This window comes from Carlito syrichta, unplaced genomic scaffold, assembly GCF_000164805.1.
Source record: "Carlito syrichta isolate Samal-C Ts95f unplaced genomic scaffold, Tarsius_syrichta-2.0.1 Scaffold301619, whole genome shotgun sequence".
Classification (NCBI taxonomy): domain Eukaryota; kingdom Metazoa; phylum Chordata; class Mammalia; order Primates; family Tarsiidae; genus Carlito; species Carlito syrichta.
The window spans coordinates 356,437-382,775 of record NW_007245715.1 but is presented as its reverse complement, the minus strand read 5'-3'; the positions used below and the strand labels follow the sequence as shown (position 1 = coordinate 382,775).

Genomic DNA, 26,339 nt, shown 5'->3' with positions numbered 1-26,339 from the left:
CAAGCTTGTCAGTTTAATAAGGTCCCATTTGTCTATATTCTCTCTTAAGTCCTGTGGGTTTCGGGTTTTGTACAGGAATTGGATGCCAGTTCCGATTTCCATGAGAGTATTTCCTTCCTTTTCTAAGGTTCTTATGGTTTGAGGTTTTACATTTAGGTCTCTGATCCATTTGGAGTTAACCTTTGTGCATGGGGATAGATAGGGGTCCTGTTTCAATCTTCTGCATGTGGTCAGCCATCCTCTCATTTCTTAAAACATTGCTGTCATTCATTTCACTTTTCTTTAAGCTGTAATCACCCAATGTATTGTTGCTATTAATACTTTAAACAAGCTGCTATCTGTTAGATCAATTAAAAGTAAGAAAAAAGATTTTATTTTTTCTAATATTCTTCCTTTCTTTATATAGATCCAGGTTTCTGACGTGTATCATTCATCTTTCTGAAGAACTTCTTTTTAACATTTTTTACAATTATTGATGAAAAAGTCAAGCTTTGTAAACTATTTAAAGAAGTTTATTATTCTGAGCCAAATATAAGTGATCAAGGCCAGGCCCAAGGCACAGTCCCAAGGGGTCCTAAGAGCATGTGCTCAAAGTGACTGGGTTGCAGCTTACTTAGTCTTATACATTTCAGGGAGACAGGAGTTACTGGCAAAAACATAGTCAGTACATGTGGGGTTTACATTGGTTCGATCAAGAAAGGTGGGACATCTCAAGGTGTGGGGGTACTTACAGATCATAGGTGGATTCAAAGATCTCATTATTGGCAATTGGTTGAAAGACTTAAGCTTTGTCTAAAGAATTTAAAATAAGTAGAAGGAATTGCTTGAATTAAGAGGGATTATTAAAAGTTAAAGTTCTTATTGCTTAGGGTAAAGCCTGTAAATGGCATACTTCAGAGAAAAAAAGGTGGTAAATGTCTTAAAAGGTGTCAGACTCTAACTAAAGAAGGAGATTCTCTACAGATGAAAATATTTCCCCGCAAAAAGATGACTTTGCAGGACTTTTTCAAAATATGTCAAAATATGTATATATAGTAAAATATTTTTACTTTAGAGCTTGTTATCTGTCATGTGACACTATACCAGAGTCAAGTTGGAATTAGATAACCTGTTGCCACACAGTCTGTTTTGTTAGACTTATGATCTCTATTTTATCTTATTTATGTATTTATTTTTTGAGTTGGAATTTCACTCTGTCGCGCAGATTGGAGTGCAGTGTAACGCTTCCGGCTACTGCAGCCTCAACCTGCTGGGCTCCGGTGATCCTTTTACCTCAGCCATCCAAGTAGCTGGAACTACAGGCGTGCGCTACCACACCCGGCCAATTTTTGATTTATTGCAGAGACAAGGTCTCACCAAGTTGCCCGGGTGGGTCTTGAACCAGCGGGCTCAGGCAATCCACTCTCCTCGGCCTCCCGAAGTGCTGGGATTACAGGCTGAGCCACCGAGCCTAGCTATGATTTCTATTTTAATGCCTAAACTTCAAAAGATAAGGGGGGCATATCTGGCCTCCTTTTCTTTCCATCATAGCCTGGAATTTAGTTTTTCAGGTTTTCCTTGGACCATAGGGGTCTGTTCAAGTCAGTTGGGGGGCTTAGAATTATACTTTTGGTTTACACAAGGCAGGTTGACTGGTGACAAGTTCCCTTAATTTTTGTTAATCTGAAAATGTCTTTATTTCTCCTATCTTTTCTTGACTTTTGAAGGATAATTTCATTGGATCAGGCTTTTAGGTTAGTAGCTTTTCCTTTCAACACTAAATATTTCACTCCACTCTCTTCTTTTTGTATGGTTTCTGAAGAGAAGTCCAGTGCAATTCTTCCCCTTTTTCTTTATAGATATGCTGTATTTTTCCTCTAGCTTTTTTCAAAAATTTCTCTTTGTATTTGATTTTCTACAGCTTGAATATGATACACCTGGGTGAAACAGGATGGGACTTTTCTCTTGTCTTCACCCTGAGAACATGGAATGGGGCTCCTGGAGGTAAAACTCATGTAAATGTGGGGGCCCTCCTAAAGATGCCCACCCCCGCCGCCTTTTTTTTAATCTCTTATGTATTCCAATTTAGTCTTTGGAAACTGGTTAATTATCCTTTAAGTGTTCCTACTAAGCTCCAGCTCTGTCTTCTAACTCCTAGTAAACTCTAAATCTCTATATTCACATTTCTCTCCAGTTTTGGGAGCAAGGGTTTGTCCTCAGGTCTCTGAAGGATGTAAGAAGAGTTGATGATCTTCAGTTTATTCAACCTTTTTGTTGCTGTGAGGACAGAGTGATGACTTCAAAGTTTTTTTACATGTCACGTTGGAAACCAGAAGTCAGCTGTAAGTTTTTATAGACGCTTTTTTACCAAGTTGAGGTAATTCCCCTCTGTTCCTAAATTGGTGAGTTTTTAACATGAATGCATTTTGAATTTGTTAGATGCTTTCCTTGCATGAATCATTAAATGATTTTACTTCCTTAAACTATTGTATGGTGAATTACATTGATTTTCACATATCGATCCTGCCTTACATATCTGGAATTAATCCCACTTGGTCATGGTGTGTAATCCTTTTTACATTATTGGAATCAATTTTATAATATTTGAGAATTTTTTGTCTACGTTCCTGACATGTCTCATGAGAGACATTGATTTATAGTTTTCTCTTTTGTACTGTCTTTGTCTGGTTTTAATATCAAGGTAGTGTTGGCCTCATAAAATGAGTTTAGAAGTGTTCCTTTATTTTTTAGAAGAGATTGCATAAAATTGGTGTTAATTCTTTACTAAGCATTTGGTAAAAGTCTCCATTGGAGCCACCTGAACCTGGAATTTCATTTTTGGAAAACTTAAATTACAAATAAAGTTTACTTAGTGGTTATAGAGTTAGTCAACATTTTCTGTTTCTTCTTGGTTGAGTCTTGTTTTATATCTTCTGAGTTTTTGGACTTATGATTTGTAAAGTTGTTTTGTAATATTTCCTTTTTAACTGTTTACAGATGAAAAGATCTATATTATTCTGTTTCATTACTAATATTTGAAATCAAGTGTGTCTTATATTTTTTTCATCTTTGTAAGTCTTGGTAGAGAGTTATCAATATTTTCCCCCAAGAACCAATTTTTACTTACATTGAATTTTCTCTGCTTTTATTTTTATTGATTTAGACACTTATTTTTATTACCTTCTTTCTTTGTGCTTGGGCTTATTATCTTCTTTTTCTATTTTCTTGGGATAGGACTTAGATACTGATTTGAGACCTTATCTCTTTTCTAATGTAAAAATTTAGTACTATAAACTTTCTTCTTGCCAGTGGCATAGCAATATCCCACAGGTTTGTTATTGTTATAAAATATGCATGCAATGAAACGTATCCTTTTAACTATTTTTAAGTGTAGAGTGGCATCAAGTATGTTTATATTGTTGTACAACTATCACTGTTATTCACCTCCAGAATTTTCTTATCATCTGAGATTGAAACTCCATACCTATTGAACAATGAGTTCTCATTCCCTCTTCTTAGCACCTGATAACCGCTATTCTACTTTCTCTATAAATTTGACTATTGTAGGTGCTGCATATAAGTGGAATTATATAAATGTTCCTTTGTGTATGGCTTATTTCACTTGGTATAATGTCTTCAAGGTTCATCAATGTTGAACATGTATCGGAAACTTACTCCATTTTAAGTCTGTATAATGTTCTATTATGTTATACCATTATGTTATACATATACCATTTTTTGGTTATTCATTCAATGATGGATATGTGGGTTGTTTCCCCTTTATGACTATTGTGAATGGTGTTACTGTGAACATTGTTGTCAGGAATGCAAGTGCTGGATTATATGGTAATTCTATGTTTAATTTTTGAGGAACCACTGTACTGTTTTCCATAGCAACTATACCACTTTATATTCCTACTAGCGATGCACAAAGGTTCCAGTTTCTCCACATCCTCACCAGTATTTATTTTATGTTTTTTGATAATAGCCATCCTAATGGATGTGAAGTGATATCTCATTGTTTTGATTTTCATTTCTCTAATAATTACCAATGTTGGCCATGTTTTCATGTGTTTATTGGCCATTTGTATATCTTTGGAAAAATGTCTATTGCAGTCTTTTGCCCATTTTTTAATTGACTTCTTTGAGGTATTTTTTGTGGTGGTCGTGTTTTATTGTGGGAGTTCTTTATTCTGCATGTTAATCGAGTATGATTTGCAAATATTTTCTCTCATTGTGTGGGCTGCCTTTCACTGTTGAAAGTATCCTTTGATGCATAGAAGTTTTAAATTTTGATGAAATCCTGTTTATTTTTCTGTTGACTATGTTTATAATATGTAACTTAATAATGTGTCCTTAAAATAAAATACAATTAAAAAAACAAATGTGTCCCAGCCTGGGCATGGTGGCTCAAGCCTGTAATCCCAGCACTTTGGGAGGCCAAGGTGAGGGGATTACCTGGGCCCGCGGGTTCAAGAACAGCCTGGGCAACTTGGCTCGACCTCATCTCTACAATAAATGAAAAAATTAGCCGGGTGTGGTAGCATGTACCTATATTTCTAGTTACTTGGAAGGCTGAGGCAGATGGATCACCTAAGCCCAGCCAGTTAATGCTGGGGTGACCATGAGCGTGCCACTGCACCCAGCCTGGGCGATGGAGTGAGACTCTGACCAAAAAAAAAAAAAAAAAAAAGTGTCCTGCACCAATTTTTCAAAGTTCTGTACAGTTTGTCATTTTCAGTGTCTCTCTCCAACTTCTGCCTTAAAAAAATAACAGAGTAAAATAATGAGAGAACTAATACCAGTGAAAAGGTTTTTAAAGGTTAAATAACACTACAAATATGTAATATAAATTACCATACACTCTTTCAGTCAGAATGGAAAAGAGGAATAAACCTTATTTTCTATCCTTTTAGAGTGCTGTTAAGTTGAAAAGCGCTTTTCATTTATACATCTCAATTTATGCATTTATATAACATCAAAATGCAGGCGTGTTTAAAAGCATATATGTTTTGAGGTTGCATATGACACTCAAATTGAAATCACAACGTATCTGATATTATGCTGAATTTAGTTTAAGAAATTAATCAGCTCTTTAAATCTTGGAATCTATAAACATTTGTGGTTGAATTGGTTACTTAAAAAGAGTATATAATACAGATTGGTAATCATTTTCAGGCAACATTTTACTTTTATCAGATATCCTTTTAAAATGACAGTTTCAGATTTTGTGGCTGACTTACTACTTTTATAGAAAGAAAATGTAATTATGATATAGAAAAATGAAGTTTTGTTTCTTCTCACAGTGCAACCGTGCTCATTAAATAATTTACTATTTTCAAATAAATATTACCTATCTAATAAGATTATGTTTATAATTATGTTTAGAAATTACAAAATTTACTCTCTTGCTTACAAGTGTTATCAGTATATTCTTTTATAATACTTGTTAAATTTTTGTGTTGGTCAATTTACAGGTGAATTATGTAACCTCATTACGCTGGATGTAGCTCACAATCAACTTGAACACCTTCCAAAGGAGATTGGAAACTGCACACAGATAACCAACCTTGACTTGCAGCACAATGAACTGCTAGACATCCCAGATTCTATAGGTATGAGAGGAGAAAGAAGATATTGATAGTTATTTATAGTTACCTGGATAGTAACAGGACTGTTTTTTTAATCCATTTTGGTAATACAGGTTAGAGATTAAAATTCAAAATTACCAAGGTACTAAAACTTCTAAAAAGCAGTAGTTTAAAATCATGTTTCATTTCTATTTCTTGGCAAAGTCAATAATTAGGTTTTAGAAAGTGATCCCCGTTGAATCATAAAGAAGATAGACTATTGAGTTACATGTATATATTCTATTATAGCTTAAATTGTAGAATAGGTGGGTTTTCTGTTTTTGCTTACTTTGGAATGTTGCATGCTATTATATTGGGTGTGGTCCCTTCTCTGCTAAAGTAGTCCACACTGAAAAATAAAATAATTGCTGTTTAGTTTTTAAGACATGGCCAGTGCAATTTAAAGTTTGTTCATCTTTAATATTGAGATTGCAAGAAATGAGATGCTTTGTAAGTTCAAAACGCATTTCAGAGATTTAGCCAAATTGCAGAAAGTCGAATTGAGCTTGATATGTTCTGTAGTTATATAGTTTTATTTATTTTTCCAATTGCCCATACATGTATGCAAATAGTAAAGGGAATTAAAAAAAAAAATTCTGATGCCTTTTCAGTTATTGGTATGATGTACAGATACTATAATTTTTATTTAGAAAAATTACATCTGTACTTAACTTATATTGTTTCAGTAATGAATATTTAGGAGGTGCTATTACTAAATTATTTGTGGCCTGTTATGCTGTTATCTTTAGAAGGATTTTTGTTTGCTTCTATGAAGTACATGGGTGGGGGGGGATCATTTTAGTCAGTTCGTATTCAAGGCTTGAGATTTTTCTGGTACCCCAAGTGATTCAAAAGTTTGCTACAGGCTAACTGATTGACTGTCTTACTTCCGGTTCACCCTTATTAGTAGGGTGCATCTCTGTAGGGTCCCAGTAGATGTTGATTACTGGAATCTCCACCCTTAGCAGGCCATAGATTTTGACTCTTGCCAGAAATATATCTTAGCCTTTCAGCTGCTATTTTCTGGTTAGGGAACCACTCTCAGGACAAGATTCTCTCCAGTGTTCTGTTTGTTTCTGGGTTCCCAGCTTGTTTTGGCCTGGTACTTAGTCATTGTCCTCTTAGCTCTTTGATCTTGGTTTTGGAAGATGTTTTTAGTTTTTTTTTTAAATGAGAGCATTTGTTTAAATTACTTAACCATTATTTGAAATAGAAGCAATTATTATGGAATTTTAAAAATAGGATTGAATAACCTGTCTTAGGTTATATGAGACAACTATCTACAGAAAAGCAAACTGAGACTTGCATATAATAGCTGGCCATTAGAATTGGTTTCCCTGATTCTTAGTTAATGGTTCTTTCTATCATATTACTATTTGTAGTAGCAGCAGATTATATATTCCAGTTAACTGGTTTATGGTTTAGATGCCTTTCTGAAAAACAAGATTGTCTAATATGCATAATTAATCATTTGATTAATGTCTATAATGAATATTTTACCAAATTTCTTATGTAATAGAATCAGATTTCTGGTTCAAGATAATAGAGACCAATCACAATTATTTCTTGCTGTTCTCTTTTTAAAATCTGTTGAAGTAGCCAAGATGAATAAAGCGAAGTGGTTCTAGATAAGAAAAAGAACATTGGAAAGGATACATACTGTATATAAAACATGGTTTATATAAAAAGGAAATGAATAAAGTATGCTTTTTAGAAGTATGTTTGCCAAATCAAATTTAATGGAAGATGCTGTATAATATAATGAACACAACCAAAGACCAAAATAGTTATCTATAGGATAAAGTAAAAGTTGTGCCTTAGCATCAAAATAAAAAGAAATATATACAAAATAAGTGCAAAGTTAAAAAGTCATGGGAAATAATAGTAGAGGTTTTAGAAAGAGAATTGAGGTAATACAATGAATAAAATACAATTTTATAATGTTTCTCTGACCTTGATAAAAAATTAAATAAGACTGAAATTGCTTACCAAGAAGAAAAAAGGTCATTCTTGTAGAAGTTTGAAAAATTAGATTTATTTGTTTTAACTAAATAATAGACTCACAAATAATATTGTAAAAACCTGACTTTGTCTAGTTTTTGGTTTCAAGATAATACTGGCCACATATAATAACCTGGGAATGTTTTCTTTAATTTTTGGAACAGTTTGTATGAAATTGGCATTATTTCTTTCTTTAGTATTTGGTAAAATTCACCAGTGAAGCCATTTGGGTCAGGATTTTTCTTTATAGGAATCTTTTTTTTAAAGCAATTTCAATTTTTTTAATGGACATAGAACAATTCAGGCTATCACCTTCTTCATAAAGACTCTTTAGTCATATATGCTCATTTTACTTGTTATGTTTTAAAGTCATTAAGTTGTTGATAACATTCCCTCATTAATCTTAATGGAGTCCATGGTAACACCACCTGTTTTATTCCTGATATCAGTAACTTATGTGTTCTTTTTTTTCTAATCATTCTCATTAGAGGTTTATCAATTTTATTGGGCCTCTCAAAATTTTATTGACTTTCCCCTTTTTTAAATTTTTATTTCATTGATTTTTACTTGAACTTTATTATTTCCTTTCATCTGTTTATTTTGAGTTTTTTCTTGTTCTTTTTCTAGTTTCTTATAGTAGAAGCTTGAGGTCATTGATTTGAGACCTTTCTTCTCATCAAAACAGCTTGTGCTATAATTTTCCCCTTAAATACTGCTTTAGCAGAATCCCACAAATCAGACAGAAACAAAATTTAAGATACTTTAAATGCTATAAATCTATGTTCTTATCCTTCTCATTAATAGTCATTGTGTAAGATATTACAGACGTTAGACATTTTATTGTTTCTTGAGCATGTCAAGCAAGTTTTAGCCTTAAGGTTTTGGTACTTCTTTCCATCTCTACATTCAGAACTCTTAAGTATCTATTTAATTTTCTCCTTCTGTAATGTTTGGAGATACTGAAAGAAGCACAGGAAAAGGGGCCGGTATAAACCAAGCGTTTATTGGGGGAAAAACTCCCGGGTGTGGTCCCGTGGTCCGGAAAGATGGGCCAGGGGAGTTGCGCCCAAGGAGGGGCAGGCTTGGGTTTTTAAGGGTGCTGTATTTGGGGAGGGCGTTGGGGGCGGCAGTGAAGTGGGGAGACAAAGTGTCACATCCAGCATGGGCTGGAAAGTTTCTGTCTGGCCCTTCTCGGCAGCTGCCGGCAGGTTCCAGGAAGCTGGTATGTGGTTATGGGTTTGGGGTGGAGGGGCAGATGGGGGAAGGTGAGTGCTGCTTCCCACTCAGCCTAACACCTTCAAGTGACCAAATGCATATATAGAGTATGATTATCAGTCAGCTCTGTTCTGTCTCTCAGATAATCTAACAATATTTAATTTTTAAATATTTTTGCATATCTGTCTGTATCCCTATCTTATTAAGTAACAATCAGAGGGAGATGCAATTAAAGTACTAAAATGGATAATCCTGGCAGACAGAGAAAGCATAGGTGGTGGAACATAAAATCTTCCAGTAGAACTAGGGTCCTCTGGATTTACTTCTTCTGACAAAGGATAACTTTTCCATGTATCCTTCTTTCTCCTGACCTTCTTAATTTTACGTTTCTGTCTTCTATTATAAGTAATTATTCTGTTTTAATTGTGTTTATTAATATGAAAACATTTGACTTCTTTATGAATCTCCTGGAGTTAAGATGTTATCTCAGCAGGCACAGTGGCTCATGCCTGTAATCCCAGCACTTTGGGAGATTGAGGTGGGAGGATTGCTTGAGCCCAAGAGTTTGAGACTAGCCTGGGCAATATTGTGTGAACTTGTTTCTATGAAAAATCAAAAAATTAACTGGACGTGGTGGTGGTGCACACCTATAGTCTCAGGCACCACTGCCTGCAGCCTGGGCAACTTAAAAAAAAAATGTTACCTCAGAAGAACACGTGCTTCACTTCTAGCTCATTCTGTAGGGTCAGAGTACAAGTATTATGTATTGGAAATCAATGACAACTGAAACGTTAACAGCAAGAAAAATTTAACATTGTTTTTATTTTTATACCCAGTGACAGTTGCCAGCAAATATAGTGTAGTTGTTACTCTGAGCAGTGGCAAAGTAAATAAGTAATATTTATTGAAACTCTTTATGATATTGTAATCATTTTCTATTTACTATGTTTATTAAAATAAATATTTTGTCTCTCCATCGCTTCCATTCCCAGTATTTTGATTGTATAGCAGAAGATTGGGGTTTAGTGAGAAATTTTGACTTTGGATCTTGGTCTGTTGTAAATCCCAACACTCTTAATTGACCTCTGAGATTTTTCCTTTCATTTTATTAAAGAAGAGCAGTTCATTGAAAACACTCAGTGACAAACTTAATTGGCATATGGTTCTCCTGATAATTTTCCTTTTTTTTAAGTCCTAATCTAGTTCTTGAAAAGTATAACTTAAAATGAAAAACAAAAAGGCCAACATCTGTCCTGGAGAGTTGATGCTTGCCTTGAAGCAGCTGCCTACTTTCCTCTCTGAACTAAAGAATCTTGCTATAAACTCACAACTGAAAACCAAATCTTATGTCATCTTACGATCACTTTTCCAAAAATCACTTTATTTCCTTACTTTTTCTTCTTATAAGCAGACTGGGTTGTTTTTACCCTTTCTTTATTTAACATGACCACTCCTAGAGTAGCTATCACTCCTTGGCAGTAATTACTGCCATTTACTTCTAGGCTGAGTAGTGCCAGGATCACTGACAGCTCATAGGATTGGAAAAGAGACAGAAGGAAATAGGGAAGGGTAGCTGGTTGCAGGTAAGTAAGAGAGTGTTTTAATACATATTTATAGTTTCTCGGATTTAAAAGAGAAACAGCAGTCTTCCTTATTGAATAAAAAGTATATTCTCTCATGTAAATATTTTCTAATTCAGTAATTAGCTGTGACCCAAAGAAAAGATTACGCTTTATCATAACAGTTATTTTGTTTTTAATTATGACCCTGATTTTTTTTTTATCATTTTAATGTATCTAGTAGTTTTATGAAACCAGGAGAGAAAAGGTCTGAAGTAGGAAAAAGTATTTTACTTTCTATTTCTTTTCAAAATAAGATAAAGAGAGAAACATGCAACAAAGTCTTGCCTTCAAAGCTGGAGCACAAATCAATTCACAGAAGTCTTTTTGTTGTACTGGGCCCTGAAGAAATGTTACAGTAATTATGACAATAGCAATAAGTAGAATTTTAGTAATTGGGTTTTAGGTAGTTACAGTACAACTTACATGTATACTCTTTACCAGTTTTCTTCTTAATGGTGGTATTTTGAATTTTTAACATTCAAGAATTTTTGTGTTGCTTTATTTTCCTTTTGTTTTCAATTTAATATTTCTGAAAATAATTATCCCCTTGACTATTTCAGCCTTCAAACTGTATTTCTTGTAATTTTTTTATTATTTTGTTAAAATAAGATTAAAACTGTTTAAATTAGCATCTTACTCAAAAGTTTTACTGAATTGTATTTGCGGGTTGTATTTGCTGAAATTGAAACCATCTAATTTTAATTCATAGCCATTTCATTTCACCATATTTAAAAAATCTGACAGAATAAGAAAGTAAGCTGTCAAAGTAAAGCACAGAACAATTTATAGACAAAGTTAAGTTCTTGAAAGCCAAATGTCAGTAATTGGCGATAATCAGCCTGCATTTATATACAGAAGCTCAGCAGCAATGATTTTATTTCTTATTTGAAATGGCTCAACATTAAAGTGAGCTATGTCTTGATTTTTAGATTGCAGTTTAGTTTGTGGTTAAAACCGCTCCTTGAAAGAGGTTAGAGTTGAAACCACTGCAGAGGGTGAATCACAATACATGTTAGACTTCTGATGTTAAGTTTTTGTCTGGCATAAAAGAGTTTTGCCATTTTGTCCTTAATTTTTTATCCTGTTTTATTTTTCTGAGAGTTACAGACTTTGGCAAGATGTCAGTGACTCTTCGGACATGCCATACTCTCAAGAAGTGATAGGGCCTTTGCAAATGTGGATTTCTTTATCAGAATAGCATATTCTTATAGATTGCTTTTTAAAAAATTTTATCCCTTTTCACCCCACCAAAAAAAAGAAAAACATTTAGATCCAAGAAAGTTAGAGGTAGCTTCTTTCCCTCCCTCCCTCTTCCCTCCCTGCCGCCCTTCCTCCTCCCTGCTGCCCTTCCTCCTACCTGCCACCCTTCCTCCTACCTGCCACCCTTCCTCCTCCCTCCCTGCCGTCCTTCCTCCCTCTCTCCTCGCTGCCCTTCCTTCCTCTCTCCTCCCTCCCCCTTCCTCCTTTTCCCCTTCCCCCTCCTTCCACATCCCTGCTCCTTCCACCCTCCCCTCCCTCTCCCCCTTCTCTTTTCCCCTCTCCCCCCCTCTCTTCTTTTTTTAAGTCAAAGTTCCACTCTGTTGCCCAGACTGGAGTGCGGTGGCTTGCTCACCACTACTGTAGCCTTGACCTGCTGTGCTCAGGCGATCCTTCCACCTCAGCCTTCCAAGTAGCTGGAACTACAGGTGTGCGTCACCACACCCTGCTAATTTTTTTGATTTATTGTAGAGACAAGGTCTCACCAAGTTGCCCAGGTTAGTCTTGAACCCCTGGACTCAGGCAGTCCCCTCGCCTCTGCCTCCCAGAGTTCTGGGATTACAGGCGTGAGCTACCACAACTGGTGGAGGTAACATTTTTATTTAAATAACCACTAATTTTTGGTACTAGATAATGTCCTGTAGCAATTTCACTCCATCATTTTTATCTTGTAATTATTTAATTCTAGAAATATTCTGGTTTTTAAAGTGAGAAACTTAAGAATTTGACTTTGGAAGAGAAGTGTCAAGAATCTAATTCTATTTACTAGGCTTTTGTGTTTATAAATATTTGGGATTTGGTTACCAATACCAATCTTTGTTACTACAGAAAATGTTTAGGTTTCAGTGAGAATAAAAAAATGTAAAACTTTGTATTCATCTACTGTTCCTGTTCTACTGTAAAGAATGAGTGAGCTGGGCTCTGTGGCTCAACCTGTAATCCTAGCACTTTGGGAGATTGAGATGAGAGGACTGCCTGAGCCCGCGGGTTTGAGACCAGCCCGGGCAACTTGGTGAGACCTCATCTCTACAATAAATAAAAAATTAGCCAGGCGTGGTAGTGTGCACACCTATAGTTCTGACTACTTGGAAGGCTGAGGTGGAAGGATTGCTGGAGCCTAGCAGGTCGATGCTGGGGTGGTCGTGAGCATGCCACTGCACTCCAGCCTAGGCAGCAGAGTGAGACTTCAACTCAAAAAAAACCAAAAAAGAGTGAGTGAATGAAAGAGTTGATGGGACAAAATTATGGGGACTTTCCACTGTTAATAAGCCCATTCCTTTTCTGATACTTCAAAGACCCCCTGCTGAGTACTTCAGCCATTTTATTACAATAGAACAGCTTGCTTCCATAGGGAAACCAGTAGTATGACGGAAATAAAGGGATGGTCTTATCTGCCAGCCTTGCTCTGTAGCAGTGGACGTAGACTAGAAATAGGCAAGGGATAAAATTTTGAAACCATTCCTCCCCATTTTGCAAGGATGTGAGTAAATGAACATTGTCTTTCACTTTTGGTGGACATAAAACTGACATAGCCTTGTGGTACTATTTATTAAAATTTAAAATAGCTATATTCTTGTCATATAAGAAATATTTTCACATGTGCACAAAGATATATGTCTAAGGGAGTTTATTACAGAATTTCTTTATTTTTTAGAGTCAGGATTCCACTCTGTTGCCCAAGCTGGAATGCAGTGGCATTATCCCAGCTCGTCCTAGCCTTAGCCTCCCAAGTAGCTGACACTACAGGTGTGTATCACCATACCCAGCTAGGTTTTTGATTTTTCTTTTTTTTGTAGAGGCAGATCTCACTCTGTTGTCTAGGCTGCAGAATTCCCTTTTAAAAATTAGAAACAGCTGGGCTCGGTGGCTCAGCCTGTAATCCCGCGCTTTGGGAGGCTGAGGTGAGTGGATTGCCCCATGGGTTCGAGACCCGCCTGGACAACTTGGCGAGACCTCTTCTCTACAATAAATCAAAAAAATTAGCTGGGTGTGGTAGCGCGCGCCTGTAGTTCCTGCTACTTGGAAGGCTGAGGTGGAAGGATCACTGGAGCCCAGCAGGTTGAGGCCGCAGTGGCCGGGAGCAGCCACTGCACTTCAGTTTGGGTGACAGAGTGAGACTCCAACTTAACAACAACAACAACAAAAATTAGAAACAAATGCCATCAATTGGGCAATGATAGAGGAGGGTTCACACATAACATAGGATACTTTACAATGGTTAAATATAATGAGGTATATATATCTGCATTTACTTGGAGGAAAACATTCTGTCGCTTGTTATGGGGGAGCAAAGCATATAGAGTGATCTCATTTATATGAAAACAAACACATAAACATAAACAAATTTCTGAATTTGTGTAAGTGTAAATAAATGCTCATAGAAAGGTCTCAGTAAGTACATATTAGACTACAAACTATGGTTATCTAAAGAAAAGAATAAAATGCGTTCGTATATTTTGTAATTAAAAAATTATTTGATGGGGTGAGAGGAATACAGAAAGTTAGAATTGTTCTTTCTTTCTGACTGATACCCAAGAAAGGACTGCTAGAAGTTGGGTATCCCAGAAAAAATTCCTGCAAATACTTGTAGAAGAATTAATTTATGTTCAGATAGACCAGGTAGATATGACATATGTTTTTAAATCTGACATATGTTTTTAAATCATATTCAGTAAAGTTAATGCTTCATAGACATCCTATTTTAAAAATAAGAATGAGTCAAAGAAAAGAGAATTTTTGGGGCCTTTCACTGTTTTTTTTGTGTATCTTGTTTCTTTGGAAAGGAGGACAAATAGTGAAATGTTTTAGCTTTTGTAATGGCGAGACCTCATCTCTACAATAAATCAAAAAATTAGCCAGGCATGGTAGCGCGTGCCTGTAGTTCCAGCTACTTGGAAGGATGAGGCGGAAGGATCGCCAGAGCCCAGCAGGTTGAGGCTGCGGTGGCCGGGAGTGGCCACTGCACTCCAGTCTGGGCGACAGAGTGAGACTCTAACTCAAAAAAAAAAAGAAAGTATTATTGAATGCCTTTTGTATTTTTAGCAGTGAAACAAATTCTGTGAAGAGAGGAAAAAACAGCAGATCCCCTCATTTAAGGAGTTTTCAGTCTGGTGAGAGAGATAACTAATTCATGAAACAGCAATATAAGGCCAAATATAATTAATTGCCTTATGATGAAAACATTATGCTGCTGTGAGCTCAATTTACAGAGAAATCAGTCAGATCTTGATAGAATGGTCAGGGAAATCTTGAAGAACAAATGTTTTAGACTCAGTATGGAAGAAAAATACATTCAGTGAGCACAACAGCACGAATAGTCAAACAACATGGAGGTGAGAATGAGTGTACCATGCTTGTGAGTCAAAGAAACAAGCTAACTAGAACAAGGTCAATGAAGATTTTGAAGAAAAAATTTTTAATAGGGAGCCACTGAGTTTGATTTAGCTCTGTCCCTAACTAGCTGGTAACTGTTTTTTCACATAGCTTTAAGTCTTAGCTATTGTCATGATTTTGGATTGAACTACTGAGAGTGGGATTGGAGAAGGACAGACATGAGAAATATATTTTGAGAATGCAAATAGAATTTGATGTCTGACTTGGAGGGGAGAAAACCAATATTAGAAAACATTTTCAATTAATGAGATAAGTATATACCCATTCCCTTTCTATAAAATATTATTTTACAGAATATAATTACCTTTTTAATGTTTCTCAGGTTTTGCTTTATTATAATAAACATTTAGTAAATATCAAACATGTATTGTGTGTCTGGCTCTGCACTAGGTTCTGACACTAGAGAACTCACTAGGGTCTAAAAATGGATACAGACTTGAAAATAAACATTATTATATGACGTGACTCTGATGATAGAGGTATTAGCACAAAGCTATGGGTGTACTCATGCAACCTGTAGAGAGGTGGGTAGAGCTGTGTCACAGAGTATGGAGTTAAGTAAGTTAAATATCAGGAAACTGCATAAGAATTCTAGAATAAAATTTCTGAGTATTTTTATTTTGTTCTTTATTAGGTAAATGGTGTATACTATTTATAGATGTAAATATTTCCAACTTTAAAACAAATTTACTTAGAAGGCAGAATTAAGTGAATAGCCATAACAATTTAATTTGAAATATTTTGTCATGAATAGTGCATCCTTTCTTATAAGACCAAATCAAAGCATAAAATATAATAATCCTATGTAGACTAAAATATGTGCACAAAATTAGCCTCATTTTTGTGTCTAGTACTATATGATCACTGTACAGTTAAGCTTATTTTGATATATTGTTAAGCTTCCTTACATATATTTTAAGACTGACCTGCTCTAGGATTAAAAGCTAGAATCAAATAGCCTTTGTGGGAGAAGAGGACATTTTAAGCCTGAATTATAAATAGATAAGCCATTTGTGAGTCATACCCTCAGTTTATTAATACATTACACAGTAGACATCACTTTTATATTTGAACCAAAATACTGGACTGTTTCACGAATTACCTGACTTTGAGAAATGATTTTTTTCAAGTCTTATTATTATCATATAGGCTTTTGATTATTTTGTTGATTGACATCCTAAAAGGTAAAAACCACAGCAACATTTCTGGGCTTTCAAAGAGGGTTTTTACAAATTTTAAATCTACATTTTCTGAATATTTCAGTCTTTTTTAATGACATATTTTGTAGATGATAAAACATTTTACGTATAATCATATATAAAATATAGAGCTGTATACACTTTATATGTAGTCTAGTGTGCCTGGCACAGTGGCTCACACCTGTAATCCCAGCACTTTGGGAGGCAGAGTCGAGAGGATTGCCTGAGTTCAGGGGTTTGAGACTAGCCTGAGCAACATGGTAAGATCTCGTCTCTACAATAAATCATAGAATTTGCCGGGCATGGTAGCACATACCTGTGGAAGACTGAGTCAGAAGGATCACCTGAGCCCAGCAGGTCAAGGCTGTAGTGGCTGTGAGCATGTCATTGCACTGCAGACTGGGCTACAGAGTAAGACTGACTTAAAAAAAAAAAAAAGATATATAAAATATTTCAGTAATGTAAAAATATTAATCCACCTTCAAAAAAAAAAAGATGGTGGAAAGATGCACTGTGTTTTTATAAAATTAAAATTACTTTAGAATTATAGATTTTTTTCTTATTAAAATATCTTAAAGTTATAAAACTATGGAAAGTTATGAAAAATGTAGACAAGGTCAAAAAATTTTAATCGTTCTCCTATAGTTCTGCCTTGAAGAGATAACTCCGTTAGTTTTGATACCTTTTTTGTCCTTTTTTTTTTTTTTTTTTGCATGTATGTTTTCTACATTATTGAGATCATACAAAATATACAATTTTAGTTGGCCGGGTTCGGTGGCTCAGCCTGTAATCCCAGCACTTTGGGAGGCTGAGGTGAGTGGATTGTTCGAGACCCGCCTGGGCAGCTTGGCAAGACCTCATCTATATAATAAATCAAAAATTAGCCAGGCGTGGTAGTGCGCGCCTGTAATTCCAGCTACTTGGAAGGCTGAGGTGGAAGGATCACCGGAGCCCAGCAGGTCGAGGCTGCAGAGGCCGGGAGTGGCCACTGCACTCCAGTCTGAGTGACAGAGTGAGACTCCAACTCAAAAAAAAAAAACAAAAAACAAAATACACAATTTTATCTTACATTTTTTCATTTAACATCATGACCTAAAGTCTTTCACCTCTTAGAATATTTTTGCAACATTTTAACAGGCACAAAATATTGCAGAATATAGACATACTATAGAATAAAAACAGATGTACATTGAACATCTGTTATGTATCAATCATGGTGCTAAGTATCTTACACACATCATATCTAGTCCTTAGAGCAACCCTGTCAGATATGTGTTATTATCTCTGCTTTATAGATGAGGAAACAAGTCTCAGAGAGGTTAAGTAACTTGCTCATGGTCACATAGATAATATAAAATACTTTGGTTTTTCTGTTACATTTTGATATAATTATTTAAATAATTATTCTTCTATTGGTACACATTTAGATTGTCCTTAATTTTTGCCATTATAGGTAGATTACTATAGTTAACATATTTTGTCCTAAAGCCAGTTATTATTTTATCTTCTGCCAGCCCGACTTTTTTTTTTTTTCTTGAGTTGGAGTCTCACCCCATCGCCCTGACTGGACTACAGTAGCACGCTCCTGGCCACTGCAGCCTTGACCTGCTGGGCTCCGACGATCCTTCCACCTCAGCCTTCCAAGTAGCTGGAACTACAGGCACATGCTGTTACGCCCAGCTGATTTTTGATTTATTGTAGAGATGAGGTCTCACCAAGTTGCCTGGGTGGATCTCGAACCCACGGGCTCAGGCAATCCACTCACCTCAGCCTCCCAAAGCTCTGGGATTACAGGCTGAGCCACTGAGCCTGGCCTGCTAGCCCAATTTTTAAGTAACATTTATATTATATTCGATGTGATAATGCAGTGATAGTATTAGTAAATATTCTCGCCCTTATTTCTAATCCTAAATTTTCTTGGGCTTTGAAAGCCACCCAATCTTCTGCTTTTTAAAATTTCCCTCCAAAATTGACATATCTCACCAGAAAGACACTAATGAAGCATCCTTAGTTACTTAGAAGGCATTTTAAAGGCAAAATTAACTTGTCTTTGTTAAGTGGTAATTTTTATTTTTGTTTTTGTATTGAATTTTATGCCTGTTGAAATCTTACTTAATCAGAACCAGCAAACTCTTGGCTCAGTTTACAAATACTATTGTAGGAAAGTAATGTGAATGGTCATTGTGTGCTAGGTAATAGTTCTAATTGAAGGAATTTAAATGGTTGCTAAATTTTCCTACATTGTAGTTGAGGGCTTACGGTATAGAATCATGAGAGTATTTTTTTTTTATTGTCAGTGACTTAAGTCTTACCTTCAAACTGCAAAGATTAAAAACTAGCTCTGATTAGTCATTGCTTATAACTTCAATCACTGATTTCTTCACGTGAGGGAAAGATGCAGATGAATGATAACCAGATAAGCGTTATGAGTCATAGTGACTGCTCTCCTGGGTGGGGTCAAGGCCTGTCTTACGCTATAGACTAATATGTGTTTTCTTTAAGTACTGTAGTAATGTTGGATTTAAGAAAGAAAATTGACTAAAATAGCGATTAAATCAAAAAGAAAGAAATGGGCAGGCATCAGAAGGTTGCCAAAGTTGAAAGATCTCAAAATATTTGTCTCCAAAAAGATAAGTATGACAGAAGCATCCATTCTTTTGTAATTTCTAACACTGAAAATAGCTGTTTAATTTAAAAGTGAAGGCTACATTTGGCATTTTAACCTGACTCATTCAAGAATCTCATAGTAGTAATTGTAATTTGAAGTCAGCAATGAAATTAATCAGCCATGACAAAGAAATACATTGAACTAAATTCTCATTAATGTTACCTTTTTTGCATCCAAATTAACTTATTTTCTAATGTATATTGTTTGGGAAATTACATTTGATTTGAACTTTTTAATATAGCAGTTATCTAATATTATATTCATCCCAGTAGTTTACATATAGTCAGTAAAACTAGAAAGTACATAGAAAATAAAATGCTCTGCTTTTTATTTATTTAGTAATAGTTAATTTGTGCTCAAGCTGGATATGCTCAGATAAGAGAGACTATAACTATCACTTTTGTTTGTAATTTTTTTTTTTTTTAGTTTGAGAAATTTCTTACCATCAAGTCAACTTTTCAGAGAAATTTGGAATGTTTATATTGAACCTTTCTGATTTCACAGAATAATTGTGCATATTTATTAAATAATGCCATTTTTTAAATTTGGAAATTTCTTCTCTAAAATTACATAAACATTTATACATAACCACTTGTTCTAAGTTGACTTATTATCTCTTAGATATAAATGGGATAATCATTATAAATTTAAATTATATACTACTTTGCAGTTAAATTAAATAAATCTTATCGAAAGATTAATTTGTTGAAGTATGCCAATACTTCCTTATAGCTCATTTAAAAAGCTAAATAGCTGTATATTCATTATTTCTCTGAACACAGAAGTGAACACAAGTGGTTTCGGTGTCATCCTGATTGATAGTGTAGTGCGTAGTTCCTTGGTACTAGAAGTTAGGGATCTTGCTGAAATAGTACTTCAAAGTAATTCATAAATATCTAGTAGGTAGCCTGTGACAGTGAGAGGCTAATCGTATTTTATAAATAATAAATTCTTTTTTGTGTGTTTATAGGAAATCTGTCCAGTTTAAGTCGTCTTGGTCTGAGATATAACAGACTGTCAGCAATACCCAGATCATTAGCAAAATGCAGTGCACTTGAAGAATTAAACTTAGAGAACAATAACATTTCTACTTTACCAGAGGTAAGAAATGGATTGGAGAAAACAAGATTTGAAACAGGTCTCAACGATAATGCAGGGAAAGCTGGTAAATCTTTACAGCTGGGTAAATAATTTGGCGATTGAGATTATTTAAATAATGTGTATGCTATGGATGTACCACCTCCATTAAGATAAAAATTTCAAAGATAAAACAATGGGTATAGGAACATAATAATTTTTTTTTAACATGGAGAAGGAAAAAAACAAGGAAAGTAAGTGTGCTACAGTCTCCTTTATTGTACCACATAAATCGTATGTCATTTTGGGAACTGTCAGTAAAAGCTATTAAAGAAAACTGTATGACTGGTTTTAAAACTCAGCTACCCTTCCTAGTTCAGTTATAAAAAGGTACTGTAGAAAGATGGTAAATGAAAAGAATGATCTTTATAGAATCACTGTTCATTGTCAAGATTAATATTAGCTACAACTCTCCTGTGACCCAAATTATTACCTGGCTTATGCAATAATATTAAAGTTTATTTAGTATATAACAATCACCAAGTCTGTTATTTTTTATTTTGGGTTTTGTTGATTTTATAATTTCTCAACATTATTATTCTTTCACTCTTCTTTTGCTATCTACTATTTTACCATATCTACAAGATATCCAAGCATGATACCTTACTATACTATGCTAAAAAAAAATGGAATTGTCGACTTATAGATTGATTTCTGCAGAATCCTTTTTTAATAACAATTAAAAATGTCTCATATAAATGCAGACTTATATTTTGACTAATGGTAGTTTTTCTGTGTGTATTTATATTTGAATTAAGAATAACGGTTCTTTGGATGAATGTTTTTCACATTTATGCTTTGATTTATAAAGAACCATTTGGGCAGATGAAACTTGTTTTGTAGCAGTTAATTTATTAAATAAATTTATTCAATTGACCTGTTTTTTAGGCAGACAGAGATAAAGTAGCACCTATTAATTTGGGATTTCTATTACTTTGGGTGTTTGTGTTTTCAGAAAACAGTTTGGTCAGAGTATAAAGATGAGTTTTGCAGGATTGGAGATTCTAAGCTGGACCAATTCACTGAGACTATTAAGACAGCATCTTACCTGTGGTAAAAGTACACCATTGTTAGTAGCTGTTTAACTGGGATAGGGAATAAAATCCACAGGTATCAGATACAGCCCTGAAAACTAGATTCTGGATTTTTGTCTTTCTGTGATAGTAGTAATTTAGAATGATCAAAATGGGTGAGGTTTTACTATTTAATGTTATCCCCTTTTCCAACAGTGACTTATATCCATAATAAGGCAAATAATTAGCACATTAGTCAGGCCTTGTGATTCTTTTTTCGGTACTATTTGTGAGTTTAAGATTGACACTGTGCCTAAATGTGAAAAGACTGAGTCTATATCAAAGTTCAAAAAGTGAAAACATCTAAATTTGTATATATCCAGTCCTAGTGAGGTGAAACTAATAATTATTGAGTACATGTTAGGATACAGACATTGTGCTAGGTATTTAATATACAGTGAGTTATTTCATATACAGTATTTTGTGACTGAAGTAAGTCAGAATTTACTTTTCTTTTAAATTGAGTGGTTTCAGATTCAGCAATATTGAGTGAACAGTACAGAGATTTGCCATATACTCCCTGTTCCCATATATGCATAGCATCCCCCAATATCAATATTCCCCCGCCAGTGTATTACATTTGTTACAATTAACGAAACTACATTGACGCCTCATGATCATTCAGAGTCCATTGTTTATATTAGGGTCCATTCTTGGTGTTATACATTCTGTGGGTGTGGACATGTATCTACCATTATGGTATCATACAAAGGAATTTCACTGCCCTAAAAATCCTCTGTGCTCTGCCTATTTCTCCCTCATTCCCCTTGGCCCCTGGCAACCACTGATAATTTATTTGTACTTTTGATGAGATTAGAGAGCATATAAAGAGGACAGCTGTCTTCAGTCTATATGTGGAAGAAGGCACACACGTGTGTATGTATACATGTGCATTTAAACTGGCCCATTTTTAGATAGAGACGCTATGGGGGAAACCTTTGGTTGTCCTTTTTCAATTATGGGAAAGCATTAAGTCTTATTTAAAAGTGACTTGTGCTTTGGAAGCAGCATATTCTCCATGCAAATGTGTAATTGTCTATATTTATAATAAGTACAGTAAGGAAAACAGTAATGTCCATTAGACAGCACTTATGAGACATTCAAGCTAGATTAGGCAAGAGAAATCATGAAAGTAGTTTTCAATAGGGGTACAGTATATTGCCGATATCAGAGCTGACAAAATGACTATATTTTTCCTTTTGAAAACTATCTGAAAATGGAGTAGTTTTAATGCAGACATATATATATATATAAGACTATATATATATAAGACTATATATATATATAAGACTATATATATATATAGTATAATATACAAGGGTGCCAAAAAATGTATACACATTTTAAATGTGACATTCGCTCAAAAGTTGGTATTAATCAAATAAATGCTAACATCACCATGCAAAGGCAGGACAGTTAAAGAAAAAGGTGGAAACACGGTTGAACAAACATCATACTACAGATTACTACTGTAATTTAATTCAACTTTAAAAAGCAGTACATAGATAACATCTTTTAAAATGTGTATACCTTTTGTTTAGCACCCTGTATATCTGTGTGTGTGTGTGCGCGCGCGCATGTCGCAGACAAATATATGCATATATATGGAAAAGGAACTTAATAACTTTATATATACTCAAGGCATGAGGCTAGGGGCTCTACGTGTATTATCTCATTTAATCTGCAGTATAAACTAGTTATTGACGTATTCTCATCAAATAAATAGGGAAATGGGACTTAAGAATGCTTATATTTTTGGCTAAATTTGTTGCCTTAAATATTTTTCTGGAAATATGGTGAGAGATATATTGATTATCTAATTCGCCAAAATTGACAAAACTTTTAAGTAGATCTAAGATAGGAGCCTAGACAAGTCTGACTCTAAAGCAATGATAAAACAATTCTCAAGTTTCACAATATGGCTTAGGAAATGAAAAGTTGAGGAACTGCCTTCTTGTGTGCCACTTCTCAAATATACTCAGATATTAACATTTTATCATAGAATAATGCCAAGCAAATAAAGAAGTCAGTAGTAAGAACAACATTTTTGCCATGAGACTCATAAAGCTCCTTTATTTTCAGTGAAGTAGGCTATAGAGATTTTTACTGAATTGACTGACATGCAAAGTTTTATCACCACTACTTTTCTTACCTGTGTTCTTCCTCTTGTTTGTGTACAACAATAGACATGTGTTAAGGGTAGCCTTTTAAAGTATAAAGAACAAGTTTCAATTCACTGTATAGTTACACCTTCAATCATATAGTTATTTCATTCCTTTGGCTTGCCTTGCCTATTGTACTGACACCTCGTGTCTTCAATTTACTCATGGTAGACAGCAGCAGTTTGAGCATTATTTAAAATTTACACACAGCTCACACTTTGCTTGCTTCTCTCTACTTGTGCTTTTACTTCAATCTAGTAGTCTTCTACTTCTCTGAATATTTAAGTTTTTTTAATCCTTCAAGATTTAAACTTTTTCATCCTTCCTGCTTTTCTAGTTATTCTAGTATTTCTTCTTTTCTTTTTAATTTAAATAGAGAAGAGATTTAAAGTTTAAGCACTTACATGCTAGGTATTGTAAAGCTGTTTATTTTATCTCCTTTAGTCTTCACGATGACCTATAACATAAGGCATTATTTTAAAAATGAATAAACTGAGGTTCAGAAAAATAACTTGCCCAAGTCACAAGCTTTTAAAAGATAGAGCCAGGATTCAAAACAATTTATAGCCTATACCAGTATTTCTTAAATGTTAATGAACATACAAATTACCTGGGAATCTTGTTAAAATGCATATTATGCTTGTGTAGGAGTGGGGTTCAATAGTCTGCATTTTAACAAACTCCCAGGGGATGCTGATGCTGCTGTTCCTAGTTTCAGACTTTGAATAGCAAGAGCCTATCCTATATAACTTTTTATTGATTATATATAGTTGTATATTATTTCCTATCTGTGTGCTTTATTTCTCAAAGTAGGGCTTAATCCTTAGTAGAGATTCTTTTATAATATCTAAACATTTAGCACTTTGCTTAAATAGTTAGAGGGTAAAGTAGGTGGAGACAGGGTTATGTGCTATTATTACTTGTTAATGGATGCATATATTCCCTCAAAAATTTTACCATATAGGAAAACAACATAATATACAATATCAGGAAGTATAATCATCTTCTGAATTTAGTATTCCTAAAAGAAATAATTAAATTACTGAATAACAGCTTACTCTGTGTCAGATATTATGTTAATTTTAGTACTCTTTTAGAGATAGGTATGTATCTGAGATCTAGGTAGGATTAGTTACACAACCAGTATCCAACTGGGCTCAGCTCCTCAGGACTGTCTGACACTAAAGTTTCTGTACTATAGAGGTCTCAAATTAGTCACCCATGAGACATCTCTCACCCACAGACTTTTTTTTTTAACTCCATAGAGTGTTTTAAATACATTGAGGGCAAATAATAAAAATCAGGATAATTTTCTGTTGTAAAATATGGAAATCTGACTACATCTGCAAGGACAAAACTTTGTGTGACTGTCCCTGTAGGTGAAATATCACAGACCTGCCTGACAAGTCTCTGTCATTTGTTACCTGCAAAGCCCTTTGAGGCATTTGTGTTGGAACTGCTGCTCTGTACAAAATAATTCTTGTCACAGTTCTAATTCTTATTCTTATTTCTTTTTATACAGAGCCTTTTATCAAGTCTTGTGAAACTGAATAGTTTGACCTTAGCTAGAAATTGCTTCCAGTTGTATCCAGTGGGTGGTCCATCTCAGTTTTCCACCATCTATTCCCTCAACATGGAACACAATCGAATCAATAAAATTCCATTTGGAATTTTCTCCAGAGCAAAAGTATTAAGTAAGCTGAATATGAAGGTAAGCATATGTTTGTATTAGGGGAGCAGCACAACCACTAATGTTTGTGTTTTTTGGGTGCTTGAACTTTGCTAAACTGTTAATAAGAACACTTCATGGTCATTTGTATCAGATAAATATCTTAGAACTGTGCATATCCTTAGAAATATCTCCTAGAGAAATAATCATGAATGTTCATAAAAGTATAGTTGTAGAGATATGTATTGTATAGTTGTAGGGATGTATATCTACTTCATAGGTACCAACCTTTTAATACTAATAGGGATTTATTTATTTATTTTTTTTTTTGAGTTGGAGTTTCACTCTGTCGCCCAGACTGGAGTGCAGTGGCACACTCCCAGTCACCACAGCTTTGGCCTGCTGGGCTCCAGCGATCCTTCCGCCTTCGCCTTACAAGTAGCTGGAACTACAGGCACGCGCTACCACGCCCAGCTAATTTTTTGATTTATTATAGAGATGAGATTGCGCCAAGTTGCCCAGGCAGGTCTCAAACCTGCGGGCTCAGGCAATCCACTCATCTCAGCCTCCCAAAGCACGGGATTACAGGCTGAGCCACTGAGCCCGGCTGGGATTTAATTTTTTAAAGGTAATAAATCTTCAATGGATACTATGGAGCCGTTAAAAATCATATTCTAGTTGAGAAGAATACTAAATACTAGTTGAAGTATTCCCAGTTTATTAAGTAGAAGAAAGTTAAAGCATGTTAGAAGCTAAAGCATCTCTTCCCAAATGTAGTTTTTAAAAGCTGCTTTACTATGCTTAATTATGTTAAATATCTATATATTTAGTATTTAACATATAGCCAGTATTTTCAAAATATGTTTATCTTTAGATATCAGAATTATTTATGGGTGATCTTTAGTTTCTTTTTGCTTATCTATATATGCTACAGTGAATTAGTTTTGCATTTGTAATATAGTTTATTGCAAACGGAGAAAATAATTTGAATTATCTAGTCCAGTGATTTCATTTATAGTAGACAAACTTTAATCCCAGTGAGGATAACTGAATTGGTCATATAGCTAATTCATAACTGAGGTAGAAATCCTTAAAATCTAGGTTTCCTGATTCTAGGTATAGTGTTCTCTCATTTCATACTCCATCCCTTTGTCTTTGATAAACCATTTCAGCATAATTGTGACTTTTAAAATAAAACTTAAGGCAAAACTCTTTGTAAAGTTATATTTAAGTGTACAATTTGGCCAGGCTCGGTGACTCAGCCTGTAATCCTGTGCTTTGGTAGGCCGAGGTGAGTGGATTGCCTGAGCCCGCGGGTTCGAGACCCGCCTGGG

At 34.7% G+C, this 26,339-nt stretch overlaps 1 protein-coding gene across 3 annotated transcripts in view; it reads left to right on the top strand.

The window, feature by feature from the left end:
• The window catches only part of SHOC2 (SHOC2, leucine rich repeat scaffold protein), a 97,043-nt gene that overhangs the window by 62,859 nt on the left and 7,845 nt on the right, over positions 1–26,339 (top strand). For all 3 annotated transcript variants that reach the window (XM_008054940.2, XM_008054942.1, XM_008054941.1), the window contains exons 3-5: positions 5,457–5,594; positions 19,935–20,065; positions 24,859–25,047. In XM_008054940.2, the coding sequence (XP_008053131.1) occupies positions 5,457–5,594; positions 19,935–20,065; positions 24,859–25,047 (458 nt within the window). The remainder of the gene's footprint in view (positions 1–5,456; positions 5,595–19,934; positions 20,066–24,858; positions 25,048–26,339) is intronic.